Genomic DNA, 18,583 nt, shown 5'->3' with positions numbered 1-18,583 from the left:
CTGCTTTAAGTTTTCTGTCTTGACGCTTTGATGTCTTCCTTGGTCTACCAGTATGTTTGCCTTTAACAACCTTCCCATGTTGTTTGTATTTGGTCCAGAGTTTAGACACAGCTGAATGTGAACAACCAACATCTTTTGCAACATTGCGTGATGATTTACCCTCTTTTAAGAGTTTGCTAATCCTCCCCTTTGTTTCAATTGACATCTCGTGTTGGAGCCATGATTCATGTCAGTCCACTTGGTGCAACAGCTCTCCAAGCTCTCCCAGACTAATGAGCAGATCTGATTTGATGCAGGTGTTAGCTTTGGGGATGAAAATTTACAGGGTGATTCCATAATTTATTCCTCAGAATTGAGTGAGTCCATATTTTTTTTTCCCCTCTGCTTGGTCTAAAAAAGTAACCGTTACTGACTGCCACAATTTTTTTTCTTGATTTCTTTTAGTGTTTCTTAAAGCCAGAAAGTTGCCATTTGAAATGACTTTAGTTTTGTGTCATGTCTGTGATCTGCTTTTTTTCTACAAAATTAAACAACTGAATGAACATCCTCCAAGGCCGGTGATTCCACAATTATTGCCAGGGGTTGTACGAGGACTGCTTTCTTCCATATGCGAAATATAGCAAAGATTCATCCCATCCTGTCTATGGTTGATGCTGAGACTCTGATACATGCATTTATCTCTTCCAAATTGGACTATTGCAATGCTGTCTTTTTTGGTTTACCACAGTCCAGCATTAGGGTCTTCACCTGGTTCAAAATGCTGCTGCCAGACTTTTGACACAAAGCAGAAGGTTTGACCACATTACATCTGTTTTGGCATCCCTTCATTGGCTTCCTGTCTCTCTGAGGTCGGACTTTAAGGTGCTGTTACTGGCCTAAAAAATTGTTCATGGACTGGCACCTCCCTACCTGGCTGACCTGGTTAAGCCCTACGTACCGGCTCGGGCTTTGCGTTCTCAAGGTGGAGGACTACTCTGTGTCCCTAGGGTGAATAAGAAATCTGCATGTCATAGAGCTTTCTCTTATCATACCCGGCTCTGTGGAACAGTCTCCCTGCATAGATACGGCAGTCGGACTCTGGAGATTTTTAAATCTAGACTGAAGACACATCTCTTTTCCCTGTTTTATTACTAGTATTTTATGTTATTGCCTGTCTTCTTTTATTCGTTTACTTTGTTTTTATTCTTTTATTATGCTTTTTAATCTTTTAATTCATTTTGCTCTGTCTTTTTAAGTTGTGTTGTGTGAAGCACCTTGAGGTGACCCCATCGTGAGTTGGCGCTATATAAATTTGTAAATTTGATTTGATTTGGACACGTTTTTACACTGGGCACTTGAATCAAAGACTATTCTGATTTTTCCAGGCTTTTGGGGGTGTAAACACCAAAGCTAGGAAGATACCAGCATTCTTATTGGGGTTTGACGGGAGGAGCCCTTTCCGCATGTCCTTTATGAAAGATGTTTCTCATGAACTCCATATAATGATCTTTCATCTCTGGTTTCCTTTTTAACCCGTTTATGCCCAGATTTTTTTTTTATAAGTGGAAAATGTTGCATTAGTACCTTTGAGATTTTTTCATTGTGAGTAGAAAATGACAGTGATACACTTCGGCAACAATTGTTGCCAGTGGGGCAAAACGAGTTAATGTCTTGCATAATGACATGAGGTGGCTGAAAGCTTGCGCTCTGTTGTTAGGCAGGCGTTGGCGAGGATGACGAACGGGGAGAGGGGCCACCCAATTATTTGCCTCATCTTTAGTGAACCCGTTGTTCATAATGTTCAGGAATGACTGTCTTCGACAGAGAATCCCGGCTTATCATCGTCTGTGTTTAGTTTAAGAATATGCTAATGCCAAGCTCCTGTTTGCCTTGTGTGTTCTCAAAAGGGGGTTGTTCTGTGAACCTTTCCTTTGCGTGGATTCTGTTTTTGCTGGGAGAGCGAAAGCTAGGGTGGCCATTTTCAAGTTTGTGTGTCTTGTAGGAGTTCACTGTGGGTCTGTGAGCTCCTGAGATGCAGACATCTCCGATGATTACCCACCCGAGATCAAGCTGTTGGGCATAAGGTGCTTCGTTTGGGCGATTTACCTGGCATGTTTTGTTTGCTGTGAGGGGGCCTCTGAAGCCTGTTCTTCTCACTGTTGGCCTTTCTTCTTTAATGTGAGTAATGCTAGAGTTTTGTATACTGAAGCTGGGGTCAGTCTTCATCTCAGCATGGTCATTCACAAACTGGACAAAGAAGGAGAAAGGTGGATAGTGAACATTGTATTTTTTTATGATACTTAAATCCTTGCTTGATCCATGACCCTTGCAGGCTGTCCAGGAGCTTTTCAGTGACTGGGTTTATTCCTCTCGGAGTGTCCATAAAGCTAAGGTCCTGGTATATACTATATACGCTTAATTTTTTGCTGCAAGAAGCTCTGAAAGGAGATCTGCAAGCTCTTGTAGAAGGTGGCTGTCTTTAGGAGTGATTGTGGGAAAGCTCTCTCTGCGTTTAAGCATTGAAGCTTCAGTAACTTCTGATGAGCCTTAACTCCTGTCTAATCTTTGCCATAAATGCTGAAGACCTGCCTCTAGATTATTAACGTGAACAGCTCTAATTCTCAGGGCATGCTGGAGAGTCTCACCACAAAGCTATTTGGTGAGTAAATAGAGCTCTTCATTGTGTTTAGGTCTTGAGTGGCATTGCAGAACATAGATCTACCAGATATGTAGGTTTCTGGCTTATTATCAAACACTGTTAGCCTTGCTGTGAGAAGGTCACAACTTGAGAGAAGGGCAGCAAGGTCTGATATACCAGTCTGTTGACGTGGTGGTGTAGGTAGGCCACCATCCAGTCTGCAGTGATTAGACGAAGGAGGTGGTTGAACTTTGGGTTGACTAACAGGTGGAGAGCTGATGGGGCATTTGTATGGATGCGCAGCTGCTGTAGGCATCACTACCTCTTTGTTATCGGAGTTGTCTACATCATATTTTTGCTCTAGACCGTGAGTAGATTCGACTTCCATATTAGTCTCTTGGTGGAAGTGGGTTTCTACATAATTCTAAGTGTGACTCAGAGCCCTGTCCATTTCAGTAGAAGGGCCTGGTAGCTCCACAAACTCTTCTTGTTCCAGAACTGCAGCTTCAAGGACCCTTGCTGCTGCGAGCACTGCTTCGGGTTCTCCCTCTTGCTTTAGAGCATTAACTAAGGAGGGGCTCCGTAAGAAGCATTTCATGGTCCTGGAGTGGCCTGGCCAGTCTTCAAACCTGAACTCAATAGAAAATCTTTGGAGGGAGCTGAAACTCCAAACCTGAAAGATCTAGAGAAGATCTGTATGGAGTGGACCAAAATCCCTGCTGCAGTGTGTGCAAACCTGGTGGAAAACTGCAGGAAACGTTTGACCTCTGTAATTGCAAACAAAGGCTACTGTACCAAATATTAACATTGATTTTCACAGGTGTTCAAATACTTATTTGCAGCAGTAACATACAAATAAATTATAAAAAAAAAATCATACATTGTGATTTCTGGATTGTTTTTTTTTTTTTGTTTTTTTTTTTAGATTATCTCTCACAGTGGACATGCACCTAAGATGAAAATTTCAGACCCCTCCATGATTTCTAAGTGGGAGAACTTGCAAAATCGCAGGGTGTTCAAATACTTATTTTCCTCACTGTGTGTGTGTGTGTGTGTGTGTGTGTGTGTGTGTGTATATATATATATATATATATATATATATATATATATATATATACTCAACAAAAATATAAACGCAACACTTTTGGTTTTGCTCCCATTTTGTATGAGATGAACTCAAAGATCTAAAACTTTTTCCACATACACAATATCACCATTTCCCTCAAATATTGTTCACAAACCAGTCTAAATCTGTGATAGTGAGCACTTCTCCTTTGCTGAGATAATCCATCCCACCTCACAGGTGTGCCATATCAAGATGCTGATTAGACACCATGATTAGTGCACAGGTGTGCCTTAGACTGCCCACAATAAAAGGCCACTCTGAAAGGTGCAGTTTTATCACACAGCACAATGCCACAGATGTTGCAAGATTTGAGGGAGCGTGCAATTGGCATGCTGACAGCAGGAATGTCAACCAGAGCTGTTGCTCGTGTATTGAATGTTCATTTCTCTACCATAAGCCGTCTCCAAAGGCGTTTCAGAGAATTTGGCAGTACATCCAACCAGCCTCACAACCGCAGACCACGTGTAACCATACCAGCCCAGGACCTCCACATCCAGCATGTTCACCTCCAAGATCGTCTGAGACCAGCCACTTGGACAGCTGCTGAAACAATCGGTTTGCATAACCAAAGAATTTCTGCACAAACTGTCAGAAACCGTCTCAGGGAAGCTCATCTGCATGCTCGTCGTCCTCATCGGGGTCTCGACCTGACTCCAGTTCGTCGTCGTAACCGACTTGAGTGGGCAAATGCTCACAATCGCTGGCGTTTGGCATGTTGGAGAGGTGTTCTCTTCAACTCTATGCGAAGGAGATGTGTTGCACTGCATGAGGCAAATGGTGGTCACACCAGATACTGACTGGTATCCCCCCCCAATAAAACAAAACTGCACCTTTCAGAGTGGCCTTTTATTGTGGGTAGTCTAAGGCACACCTGTGCACTAATCATGGTGTCTAATCAGCATCTTGATATGGCACACCTGTGAGGTGGGATGGATTATCTCAGCAAAGGAGAAGTGCTCACTATCACAGATTTAGACTGGTTTGTGAACAATATTTGAGGGAAATGGTGATATTGTGTATGTGGAAAAAGTTTTAGATCTTTGAGTTCATCTCATACAAAATGGGAGCAAAACCAGAAGTGTTGCGTTTATATTTTTGTTGAGTATATATTCACGACCACAGGCAAAAGTTCTTTGTTTTCATTGCTTTTTTTTAATTGAAAGCAAAGTAGTATACCTTTTTTGTTTTTGTTTTTGCTGATCTGAAGAATTATCGGATCCTTGGCTTAAAATCTGTATCTGATCTGAACTGTGGGTTTTGTGAACTCTGACACCCCTACGGAGAAGATGAGGGTAGCGCACAAAAAGCTAGTAAAATAAATAATCAGAGATTATTGTCCTGTCAGATCACCTTCAGTTGTAGACTGAGACCACCGATGTGCACCACAGAACACCACCGGAGGTCTTTCCTACCTGTGGCAATCAGACTGTATAATTCTTCCCACTTGTGCAAGATGAATACATAACAAACAGAGTTATTCAGAGTTATGTGCAATATTGTCAAACATCTTGTGCAATATACCTTCCAGTCATTTTACATAAATTTGTACTTATTATAAAAAACAAACATTTTTTGATTGATTGATTTATATTTAATACTAACACTTTCTGTAATTGTGTATTTAACTGTTGTTAACTGTTTGCTCTTTCCTTTGGGCTAAATAAATCTAAATAAATCTTTATTTTTAATTATAAGTGAGGTAAAAGTTTGCTAGAATCATGATTTGGAGTCGTCACTCAGCCCCATGTCTATGTGGGTTTCCTCCCAACATCAAAACATATGTTCTTTCTCCTTGAACATCTGGAGTAGCATCAGGAAGGGCTTCTGATTGTATTAGGTGTTTTTTGTTGTTGCTGTTGTTGTTTTATAACCTTATGCAAAATTAACTAATATTCTATACAGGTTTAGACATGGATGATCCACTGTGGTGAGAAGAGCAGCCCAAAGAAATGAAGAAAAATAGTTTTTAGGAGGGGGTCACTAACCCTGCTCCTGGAGGTCACCTTCTCTGGCTCTTTCCCCTCCAACCACTGCTAATTAGCTCACTCACTCGTATGCACAGCTAATCAGGGTTGCAGCAGGGCCACAAGGAAAAACAGTGCAGTGCTGGTGACTTCTGCTTTAAAACATCTGTTAGAGCACAGGGAAATGGAGTTTTTGTCACATTTGTGACTGATCACCCGCGTCAGGCAGAGTCGCATCAACCGGCCTGTTTTCAGTGGTTCTTGCACTCTCCTGAACCGAATCTTCAGCTCCCTCGATCTCTACACAAGTTCTCTCCTTGATGGTTCACTGGTTCGGTGACTCACTTGGTAAATGACTCTTTGTGTCTTGTGTGTGTTGTTTTTAAGGTTTTCTACAAACATGTCTAAAGTCCACCAGCTGAGGGACATGCTGAAGCAACAGCTAACAGCTGCTGACAAACAAATATTTGAACTGTTTGAAGGAATCATCGCAGATTATGAAGGGATGATTGCCGACTACAAAGGGATGATTGCAGATTATGAAAAAGAAATTTGTCATTTAAAAGAAGAAGAGAAAGGAGGACAAGTGCTGGAGGCTGTTTTTAGTTCTCAAGTTCACTTAAACAGAGCAGGTTTGTTCACAAAACTTTGTATTACTTATGCCTCATAGCATGTAACTGTCAAATATTTTCTGAATCGGGTAATTTCGTGAATACTTGCACAACAAAATGAGAATGATTTCATGAAAAAGATATGTATAAAATTTAGTGTGCATCTGGAAAGTATTCACACCATTTACACTTTTTTTTAAAAATCTTACAACTTATTTCAGAATGGAGTAAATAAATTTTTTCCCTCAAAATTCTGCTCACAACACCCCATAATGACAACATGAAAATTTTTTTTGTAATTGTTGCAAATTTATAAATAAAAAACACCCAAGAAACCACGTGTACGTAAGTATTCACACCTTTTGCTCATTACTGTGTTGATGCACCTTTGGCAGCAATTACAGCCTCAAGTCTTCTTGAATATGATGCTTGGTACACTTATCTTTGGGCAGTTTTGCCGATTCCTCTTTGCAACACCTCTCAATCTCCATCAGGTTGGATGAGGAGCGTCGGTGCACAGCCATTTTCATATTTCTCCAGAGATGTCGAATCAGATTCAGGTCTGGGCTCTGGCTGGGTCACTCAGCGACATTGACAGAGTTTTCCTGAAGCCACTCCTTTGATATCTTGACTGTGTGCTTTAGGGTCATTGTTCTGCTGAAAGATGAACTGTCGCCCCAATCTGAGGTCAAGAGCGCTCTGGAGGCTTTCATCCAGGATGTCTCTGTACATTGCTGCATTCATCTTTCCCTAAATCCTGACTAGTCTCCCAGTTCCTGCCGCTGAAAAACCCCACAGCATGATGCTGCCACAACCATGCTTCACTGTAGGGATGGTGCCTGGTTTTCTCTAAACATGATGTGGCTGGCATTCACACCAAAGAGTTCAGTCTTTGTCTCTTCAGACCAGAGAATTCTGTTTCTCATGGTCTGAGAGTCCTTCAGGTGCCGTTTGGCAAGCTCCAGGGGGCCTGTCATGTGCCTTTTACTAAGGAGTGGCTTCTGTCTGGCCACTCTACCATACAGGCCTGATTGGTGGATTTCTGCAGAGATGGTTGTCCTTCTGGAGGGTTCTCCTCTTTCCACAGAGGAATGCTGGAGCTCTGACAGAGTGACCATTGGGTTCTTGGTCAACTCCCTGACTAAGGCCCTTCTCCCCCAGTCGCTCAGTTTAGATGAGCAGCCAGCTCTAGGAACAGTCCTGGTGGATCCAAACTTCCATTTACGGAAGATGGAGTCCACTGTGTTCATTGAGACCTTCAATGCAGGAGAAATGTTTCTGTAGCATTCCCCAGATTGGAGCCTCTTGACAATCTTGTCTCTGCTGTCTACAGACAATTCCTTTAACTTCATGCTTGGTTTGTGCTCTGACATGCACTGTCAACTGATGGACCTTACGTATATGTCAATGGGTGTGTGCCTTTTCAAATCATGTCCAATCAACTGCATTTACCCCAGGTATACTCAAACATCTCAAGGATGACCTGTGGAAACAGGATGCTCCTGAGTTAAAATTTGAGCTTCATGCCAAAGGCTGTGAATACTCTGGGATTCATATGATTTCTTTATATATCTATCTATATATATATATATATATATATATATATATTTACAAAAATCTCAAAAACGTTTTTCATGTTGTCATTATGGGATATAGTGCGTAGAATTTTGAGGGAAAAAATGAATTTCATCCATTTTGGAACAAGGTTGTAACATAACAAAATGTGGAAGAAGTGAAGTGCTGTGAATACTTTCCAGATGCACTGTCGATACAACTCCAATTCCAGTGAAGTTGGCACGTTGTGTAAAATGTAAAAAACAAACAAACAAAAAACAGAATACAATGATTTGCAAATCTCTTCATCTATATTCAATTGAATACACCACAAAGACAAGATATTTAATGTTCAGACTGATAACTTTATTGTTTTTGTGCAAATACTTGCTCATTTTGAAATGGATGCATGCAACACATTTAAAAAAAGCTGGGACAGTGGTATGTTTACCACTGTGTTACATCACCTTTCCTTCTAACAACACTCAATAAGCATTTGGGAACTGAGGACACTAATTGTTGAAGCTTTGTAGGTGGAATTCTTTCCCATTCTTGTTGATGTACGACCTTCAGTTGTTCAGCAGTCCGGGGTCTCCGTGTCGTATTTTCTGCTACATACATGCGCCACACATTTTCAGTGGGTGACAGGTGTGGACTGCAGGCAGGCCAGTCTAGTACCTGCACTCTTTTACTATGAAGCCACGTTGTTGTAACACGTGCAGAATGTGGCTTGGCATTGTCTTGCTGAAATAAGCAGGGACATTCCTGAAAAAGATGACGCTTGGATGGCAGCATGTTGCTCCAAAACCTGGATGTACCTTTCAGCATTGATGGTGCCATACAGATGTGTAAGTTGCCCATGTCATAGGCACTAACACACCCCATACAATCACAGATGCTGGCTTTTGAACTTTGCCCAAGTAACAATCTGGATGGTCTTTTCCTCTTTTGTCCAGAGGACACAATGTCCATGATTTTCAAAAAACAATTTGAAATGTGGACTCATCAGACCACAGCACACTTTTCCACTTTGGGTCTGTCAATTTCAAATGAGCTCAGGCCCAGAGAGGCTGGCGGTGTTTCTGGATGTTGTTGATGTATGGTTTTCGCTTTGCATGGTAGAGTTTTAACTTGCACTTGTAGATGTAGCAATGAACTGTGCTAACTGACATGTCCTTTCTGAAGTTTTCCTGAGCCCACACAGTAGATCCTTTACACAGTGATGTCGGTTTTAATGCAGTGCCGCCTGAGGATCGAAGGTCACTGGCTTCAGTGTTGGTTTTCGGCCTTGCCGCTTACATGTAGAAAGTTCTCCAGATTCTCTGAATCTTCTGATTATACGTATTATGGACTGTAGATGATGGAATCCCTAAATTCCATGCAAATGAACGCTGAGAAACATTGTTCTTAAACTGTTGGACTATTTTTTCACGCAGTTGTTCACAAAGTGGTGACCCTCACCCCATCTTTGCTTATGAACGGCTGAGCCATTTGGTGTTGCTCCTTTTATATCCAGTCATGACACTCACCTGTTTAGAATTAACCTGTTCACCTGTGGAATGTTTCAAACAGGTGTTCTTTGAGCATTCATCAACTTTCCCAGTCTTTTGTTGCCCCTGTCCCAACTTTTTTGAAATGTGTTGTTGTAGGAATCCATTTCAAAATGAGCAGATATTTGCACAAAAACAAAAAAGTCTGTCAGTTTGAACTAATGTTGGGTATCGAGAACCGGTTCTTTTTGGGTATCGTTAAGAAATGATTCAAGCCACTGACATCAATAGCCTTTTTGCTTAATAATTCCCTTATCGTTCCTTCAGAGTGGCCATTGTTTTTGGGGGTGTTTGTCAGGAAAATGATCATGTTTCTATGTTGATTACAGAACCCCTGCAGGGTCTGTAATAATGTAAAAGATTTTGTTTATTTTTATTTATGTCCAGAGATGTAGGATACAGTGACCAGTTTCATATTTATTTACTTTAAGACTCAATAAAATGTTGTTGACATAGAAAACCTGTAAAGCCTACTTTTAGTACACAGAAAATTCGCAAGAGGTATCGATAAGGGAACCGATAAGGAATCGGATCGATAAGCGGAATCGATAATGGTATCGATATCGATAAAATCTTATCAATACCCATCCCTAGTTTGAACATTAAATATCTTGTCTTTGTGATGTATTCAATTGAAGGATGTGCAAATCATTGTATTGACACAACATCCCAACTTCATTGGAATTGGGGTTGTATATAAAAATTGGATCATTTTTTGCTCAAGGAAAGGGAGGTCACCATCTTCGATGTTTCCACTCATTTTGTTTGCTGCTACATGGTGAAATGTTGGTAGGGGAGGGGGTACTAACACCAGTGATGGTACAGAACTTATTTTATTATTTTATTTATTTGTGTTTGTAATAATAGTAAAATAAATAAATAAAAACTCCATTCAGAATCTTATGGCCCAGTCACACAGCACTTAACAAAGGGCAACGAAGCCCAAACGAAACAAGAAATCTGGACTTTGGTTGACTTTCGTTGGCATTATTTAACCTAGCCCAGCTTCATTCCTGCAGCTGGCGCTTTGTCAGGATTTTTAAACTGTTGAAAAATCCTGGCGCTTCGTCAGGATTTTTAAACTGTTGAAAAATTTGAACGAATGTCCCTGAAAACCTCAGTTTGTCCGTATTTCGTTTTGCTGTCGTTCTTGACGGTTTTTTATCATTTGCTTAGTTTTTGTAATGTCAGCATTTAATTTGATTTCGTTCGACCAGCTGAATGTTTTCACGCAGTACAGAAGCACTTCTGAGCACTGCTGCTGCCTCTGCATTCATGTAGTGTCGGAAATTACAGGGCAAACTCAGCCTGTTTGCTTGGATTTTTTTTTTTTTTTTTATCTGGGTGGGGGTCAGCTTCACTAGGCTCAGGCACCTTATATTGGCCAGAATGAATCTTTTGTGTGGATACAATTAATTATTTTGCCATAAGCAACTGCTGAATTTGACACAACATAAAAGTTGTGTAATTTCCAATGGTACTTGAACACAGTGGCAGCAGCAGCAGCTCCTGCGTGCGCTTAATATTTTTCATTAAATATAACAATAAGAGTGTAGGAATGACAATCCAGCCCTTATGTACATGTGGCAACAGGTAGATGATTCAGATGATTATATAAAGAGCTGTTCTGGACAGCAGAATTCACTTTCTGGATGACTGGCAGCTGGAAATAACCGCACATGGGGAGTCAATGCTCTGATATATTTAATCATCTTTACACTTATTTTTATTCCCCTTTCTTTCTGTTATAAATCAATATATATGGCTTAGTAGCATGATACAGCAGTCACCACGGCACACCAGAGTTTTTTTTTTTTTTTTTTTGTTTTGTTTTTTTAATTAGAGCAAGACGTAGCGCGTAGCATGTCGTCAGTAAGTGTTCTGATGATGAACGAGATGATCCCTCTTTTGTTCTGGATGAGGAACCAGAGCAGGTGTGTCCACCGACGTTCGCACAGATCTCCACAGCTTCTATTTGCAGTTTCTCCAGGACTCGGGTGGTGTGAGCTCCGTCCCAGTGCCCAGTCCTGGAACGCAGCGATGCAGGCGCACACTGCTCCAGCAGTGGCTCCAGGCGCATTTTGTTTAAAGCATGGAGATCAACGTTAGCTTTGGTTTCATTTTGTTTCTCTTTTCGTCCCTTTTGTGCTCTTGGTTCATAGGCTGTTCGGTGATAAAGCTCGTTTGTCCACCTTTTCTCAACAAATTGTGACCTTTTTACTTTTTTTCCTTCATTCAGGAATTCGCGTATGCTGTGTGACTGGGCCATGAGCTGTGACAGTAAAAGCACCACATGGCTCATCGCAACCCAGCACAGTTGAAGCAGCAACATACAACACCAGCACATGATCTCAGACCTGACTCCTCAGGACAATAGCATGCTGTCGTCAATACACACACAAACACACCACTATGCTTCTTTATTATGATGAATATTGTTCATACTTTTATCCAATTAAATTATTCCTTGCAGACATGCAGCAGCAGTTCGTGGGTAAAGAAGATGTTCTCCCTGTGCAGCAGAAAGAGACTTTGTATCTGGCCCAAAAGGACTCGGAACCTCCAAACATTAAAGAGGAACGAGAGGAACTCTGGGTTAGTCAGGAGGCATCACGGGTTCATGGGCTGGAGGCTGATATCACTAAGTTCCCTTTCATTGTCATCTCTGTGAAGAGTGAAGATGAAGAAAAACTACAGTCGTCAGAGCTACATCAAAGCCAAAGAGATGAAAGCACAGAAGATGTGTTTCTTTCCAGAAACTCAACTGAACTCAGAACACTGCAAATAGGAACTAATGAAGAGGACTGTGGAGGATCACAACCAGCCAGAGACTCAGATTTACTACCAGATACTGGTAAGAGTTTGACTATTCACACAATAGGTGGGTTTCCATTAGCCTCCAAACTGTACAAATTGATGAAGCGATTTGAAAATTCGCTTGGTGGGAACACAAGTATTTTGAATCTCATTGCGAAAAAGCTTTTATGTTCTCATGAGGTGGTTTTTCAGGCAATGAAAAAACAGTGGAATGGAAACAATTTTTTATCCCCCGTTGGCCGAAGGGGGATTATGTTGTGGCGATTTCCGTCCGTCCATCCGTCTCTGTCTCTCTGTTTGTCCATCCTGAAAAGGTTATAAGCGTTCTGAAATCAACTCCTCTCACATTTTTAGTCAAAATTTCATGAAACTTGGTACAAGTCCTTGTTATAGAGTTAGAGTTATTGTCGAGTTGTTTTATGTGAAGCGACTTGAGACGATGCAGTTATGATTTGGCGCTTTATAAGTTTAATGAATTGAATAGATTGGTAATATGCATATTATCATTTTCTGTCAAGTTGGGCCCATTTTACCACAGTTATGGCCTTTGATTAACAAATCTAGACTCTGTCAGTTTCATGAGTGGGTGCCTGCATTCTGAAATCAACTCACATTTTTTGTCAAAAGTTCATGAAACTTGGTACAAGTCCTTGTTATAGGTTGGTAATGTGCGTATTTTCATATCATTCAAATTGGGCTAATTTTACCAGAGTTATGGCCCTTAATTAACAAATGTAGACATTGCCAGTTTCATGAGTTGGTGTACCAAAGCAGCATTTGTGAGCGGAGGATATTGTGCTCTCAGAGCACTCGTATTTTTGCTATTACAGGGTTACATGACTTATAGAAAGCTTCACAGGACAATCTAAAACACACAACACCATACATGTGGATGAAGTAGAGGCCCTGTCACACTTCAATGACTTAGCCTGCGTATGCCGACCATATTAAAAATGCTGGCACACGCTGCCACACGTCTAATAAATTAATGCAGCTGTCACACCTTGACAATTAACCAGCGTATGCCGACAGCCCCGTTTCCACCGAGTGGTTCGGGTCAGTACTGCACGGTGTGGTGCGGGTCAGAAACCGAGTAATTTAACATTGTTTTTGTTTTTTTTTTATCTTGGTGGACCATTTTCATTGTGTATAGAATGCTGATGAGTCGACTTGCTGTCGTAAACGCTGTCGTGAATGAATGGAGTGCTGTGTCTCTTCAAACTTTTAAAGCGCTGGTTGCTTTCTGATCAGGTCTGCTGATTGGACCTGATCAGGTCATCACGGACCTGATCAGGTCATCACAGACCTGAATAACGAAACTGTGTGTTTAAATCATCACACACCCTTGTGTGTTAACACACTATTATTGTTAACACACCAGGGTGTGTTAACAGTAATAGTAGCATCTGCTGTTGACACTACAAACTCAAAACTATTATGTTCATACTGCTTTTTTAGCGATCCTGTGAATCACTAAACTATTATTTAGTTGTATAACCACAGTTTTTCATGATTTCTTCATATCTGCGAGGCATTAATTTTGTTGGTTTGGAACCAAGATTTTGCTCATTTACTAGTGTGCTTGGGGTCATTGTCTTGTTGAAACACCCATTTCAAGGGCATGTCCTCTTCAGCATAAGGCAACATGACCTCTTCAAGTATTTTGACATATCCAAACCGATCCATGATACCTGGTATGCAATATATAGGCCCAACACCATAGTAGGAGAAACATGCCCATATCATGATGCTTGCACCACCATGCTTCACTGTCTTCACTGTGAACTGTGGCTTGAATTCAGAGTTTGGGGGTCGTCTCACAAACTGTCTTCGACCCTTGGACCCAAAAAGAACAATTTTACTCTCATCAGTCCACAAAATATTCCTCCATTTCTCTTTAGGCCAGTTGATGTGTTCTTTGGCAAATTGTAACCTCTTCTGCACATATCCTTTATTTAATAGAGGGACTTTGCGGGGGATTCTTGCAAATAAATTAGCTTCACACAGACGTCTTCTAACTGTCACAGCACTTACAGGTATTCCAGACTGTCTTTGATCATCCTGGAGCTGATCAATGGGTGAGCCTTTGCCATTCTGGTTATTCTTCTATCCATTTTGATGGTTGTTTCCATTTTCTTCCAAGCGTCTCTGTTTTTTTTGTCCATTGTAAAGCACTGGAGATCATTGTAGAAGAACAGCCTATAATTTTTTGCACCTGCGTATAAGTTTTCCCCTCTCCAATCAACTTTTTAATCAAACTACGCTGTTCTTCTGAACAATGTCTTGAATGTCCCATTTTCCTCAGGCTTTCAAAGAGAAAAGCATGTTCAACAGGTGCTGGCTTCATCCTTAAATAGGGAACACCTGATTCACACCTGTTTGTTCCACAAAATTGAGAAACTCACTGACTGAATGCCACACTGCTATTATTGTGAACACCCCCTTTTCTACTTTTTTTTTTTACTAATAGCCCAATTCATAGCCTTAAGAGTGTGCATATCATGAATGCTTGGTCTTGTTGGATTTGTGAGAATCTACTGAATCTACTGGTACCTTGTTTCCCATGTAACAATAAGAAATACGAGGTGTATTAGATAAGAAACCGAAACACTTTTATTTTTTTTTTAACTATATAGATTTGAATGACGTGCGATTACACCAATCATGCTTGAACCCTCGTGCGCAAGCGTGAGTTTTTTCACGTGTGTCGGTGACGTCATTTCCCTGTGGGCAGGCCTTGAGTGAGATGTGGTCCAGCCCTCTCAGCTGAATTCCTTTATTTCACACGCTGCTCGAGACGGCGCGCGTTGCTTTATCAAAATTTTTTCTGGACCTTTGAGGAATATCTGAGTGGACACTATTCGAGAAATTTAGCTGGTTTTCGGTGAAAGGTTTAATGGCTGATCATCATTGCTGAGCGTCACTAACGTTTCACTGATTATCACCTCGTTTCTGCTTAAAATTGCACTCCAGTCATCATCTATCTCAGCGACAGATACCTGAAACTTTTGTACAACAGATAAATTCAGCATTATTTCACAATAAAAGACGGAGGACCGATCAGAGCGCAGCAGAAGCCTACATCATTTCAGAGTGTCAGTAACGACTCACCGATTATCACCTTGTTTTCTGCTTAAAACGGCCCTGTTTCTGCTTAATTCTGACTTAAGAATGATTTAGTATCAATAAAATATACTTACTTCGCTGCTTACAATTCCTTAGTTGATAAAATTTATCATACTAAAATTACAAATTTCAAAAGGAAAATAACAGAGGAAACTATGGCAAATCTTAAAACAGATTTAATGCTTCAAAACTGATGTGATATTTATACCGAGGATATTGATTAATCATATGAATCATTTATCTCCATTATTTCCAATTTATATGTTAAACATTCTCCACTGATGTTAAAACTTGGTAATAAGTGAAATACCACTAAACCCTGGATCACAAAGGTACTGCTGAATGCATGTAAGAATTTTTTTTTTTTCTACAAGCGATTCTTAAAACTCAGAGCAATTGAAGCTGAGAATAAATACAAGACATAAAAATAAGCTAACCAATATTATGAGATCTTGCAAAAGGCAGTATTAGAGTGATTTACTGGAAAAAAAAAAAAAAAACATTAAAGGTACTTGGAAGCTATTAAATGAAATCATCAAAAATAAAAAAGTTGTCAAAGATTCTCCAGCATATTTTTACACAAATACTGAAACAATTTTTAAGGAAAAGAAAGCCATACTAGATCATTTTAATGATTATTTTGCAAATGTGGGGAACAACTTCACAAATTCAATAGTACCATCTAATATGTGTACTTGGGATAACAGTACAACAAGAAATAACCCTTTGGATTCAATGTTTATCAGAGAAACTGATGAATATGAAATAATTGATATAGTTCATAAACTAAAAGGGGAAAAAAATCTGATTGCAATAATTTTGACATGTTTTTGATAAAAATTATTATTGATTGTGTCACTAAGCCTTTAACTTATATTTGTAATTTGTCATTAATGACTGGGAGATATCCTTCCAAAATAAATAATACTGCTGTTCAAATCTGGTGACAAACATGTTTTTTCAAACTACAGGTCAGTCTCATTGTTACCTAAGATTTCAAAAAGAGGTTAAATGATGAATCCTTAAGAGGTTAAATGATTTTATATCCAAATATCACATACTAAATGAGCAGCAGTATGGATTTAGAAAAAATCCGACTACTTCATTGGCGGTAATTGATTTTGTGGAACATATTACGAATGCAGTTGAAAACAAGCAATATACTGTAGGGGTTTTTTCGACTTACAGAAAACATTTGATACCATAGATCACATCTTATTACTGGATAAACTATGGAAGTATGGTATCAGAGGATTAGCTCATGATTGGATAGCAGGTTATCTGCACAATAGGTATCAGTGTGTTCATGTTGGTGGGATAAATTCTGAATTTTTGAGGTGTACTTGTGGGGTGCGCCAAGGCTCAGTCCTTGGGCCTTTGTTGTTTCTTTTGTATATTAATGACATATGTTTGTTTTCCAAACTTGTGAGCAGTGGTGGGCACAGTTCCGCTAATCTGCTAACCACTAATTATCAAAGCTAATGTTTTCATTATCGGATTAGCTTTTCAGATAATTTTGAAAACCATCAGCGGTCTAATTATCTTCCAATAAATTTTGGTCTGATAATTTTTAGACCACTAACATATTTTTGCAGGCGTGGTGAACAAAGCTTAACAGTTACAAACATTTATGAAGTCTGATATCAAAGATTTGAGTACCTACCTGTTAAATGTTTTGTAATAGATGCACAGTTGTATCCTCTGCAAACAGAGGAGAGCTAGTTCCAGGAGAAACCACTGTATCCTCTGCAGACAAAGGAGAACTGGTCACAGAAAAAAAAGAAACCAAGAGAAAAAAGATAATTTCTTTTGACCCCATGCTGACTTGCTGGCAATATCACTTTAGTCATTCAGAGGCATACAGTTTTAAGTTATGGTTAAAAGTTATGGTTAAAATTTTAACCAGACTAATTTTGGACAAGTTCTATAAATTAACTTCACGTCTGAAGTTTTATAAAGTGAAAATATCAGATATATGTTTTAGTTTAAAAGTGATGCACGAATTTTGAATGTTTTAGTGTGGACATGCTGTCTGCAGTGCATTATGGGTAATCTCATTACAGTCACGACAGGAGAAATGCATTTGCTCTGATCAGGCTCCAGCTGAGTCGCTGAGCTGCAGTCGCTTCCTGTTTGCTCTTTAACGTCCTGCTTATGCCAAACACTCTCTGTCATCTTTGTTCCAGAGTAATATATAAGATGTCTGAAATTTAGTTTGCGTTTATTAAATTCCACGCACCTTAAACATAGCAGGCACAGGTTATTTATTTGGAATATTTCTTTTGGCAAGTTTTCACAGTCTCAACTGCCATCCACTGGCTAGTAGTCTTCATGGCAGTATTTGCCCTAAGTATTGTGATATCTCATAATCCTTTGCACACCAGAGAGTTGTTGCAGCATCTTGCTGCAGCTGATGAAAAGAACTAAAAATGTACATTTTGGTTGTATAATGTTCATTTACAATTGTCGTTGTGTTTTCTCTCTGTGCTGTTTAAACCGCAGCAACTCTCTGGCGTGCAAAGGATTATGGGTTAGGGTCTGAGCGTCTGGGCGCCAGTAAATGGCAGTGTTCTATATATTTTGAACCCGGTTATATCAGACGGTTGTCTAATCACAACTTGGCTCTTGGCTTTTGCAAATGGCTTTTTTTTTTTTTTTTTTTTTTTTTTACAAATAAAAAAAAAGCATATTTTACAAAAGCATATTTATATGTAAACACCAACACACACCTCAGATTAACGTGTTGGTTTTTACATAGAATGAATGAGTCAACCAATCAGTGTTAGTGGAGGCTCATTTTACCCATAATCCCTTTGGCGTCTGTCTGTGTTTGTTACAAAATTTCAGAATTTGTGCATTATTTAAAATTAAAAGATATGTGTTATATTTTAACTTTGTACAAATTACAGAATTGACATTAATGGAGTTATTCTATGTGGATTAATTTGATTTATAAATCAAAACCATAAGTCAGAACTTTATTTTTCAAGACCTCTGCCTCACAGCGGCACTGCTATATGCGGTTAACGAATAATGACATTTGTGCGTGTGTGTGTGTGTAGTTGAGCTCCTCTCAACTGGACTAAGAAAAATTAGTACACTTGGAACTACTAACAAGCTGATTTTGAGTTTTAACACCACGATCGCTTCTGGTAGCATCAAAGGCAACCACAAACCCAAAAATGAGTCAGCACTTCTGTCTTTCTGCGCCCTGTCCA

At 39.8% G+C, this 18,583-nt stretch overlaps 1 protein-coding gene across 1 annotated transcript in view; it reads left to right on the top strand.

Moving 5' to 3' along the window:
- LOC117513727 (zinc finger protein 180-like) overlaps positions 1 to 18,583 on the top strand; it is a 47,922-nt gene that overhangs the window by 7,318 nt on the left and 22,021 nt on the right. Inside the window, exons 2-4 of the mRNA XM_034173965.1 lie at positions 6,095 to 6,339; positions 11,896 to 12,017; positions 12,096 to 12,276. Of these exons, the coding sequence (XP_034029856.1) occupies positions 6,095 to 6,339; positions 11,896 to 12,017; positions 12,096 to 12,276 (548 nt within the window). The remainder of the gene's footprint in view (positions 1 to 6,094; positions 6,340 to 11,895; positions 12,018 to 12,095; positions 12,277 to 18,583) is intronic.

This window comes from Thalassophryne amazonica, chromosome 7, assembly GCF_902500255.1.
Source record: "Thalassophryne amazonica chromosome 7, fThaAma1.1, whole genome shotgun sequence".
NCBI classification, from domain to species: Eukaryota; Metazoa; Chordata; class Actinopteri; order Batrachoidiformes; family Batrachoididae; genus Thalassophryne; species Thalassophryne amazonica.
The sequence above is the reverse complement of the archived record's forward strand: the minus strand, read 5'-3'. Positions and strand labels throughout refer to the sequence as shown.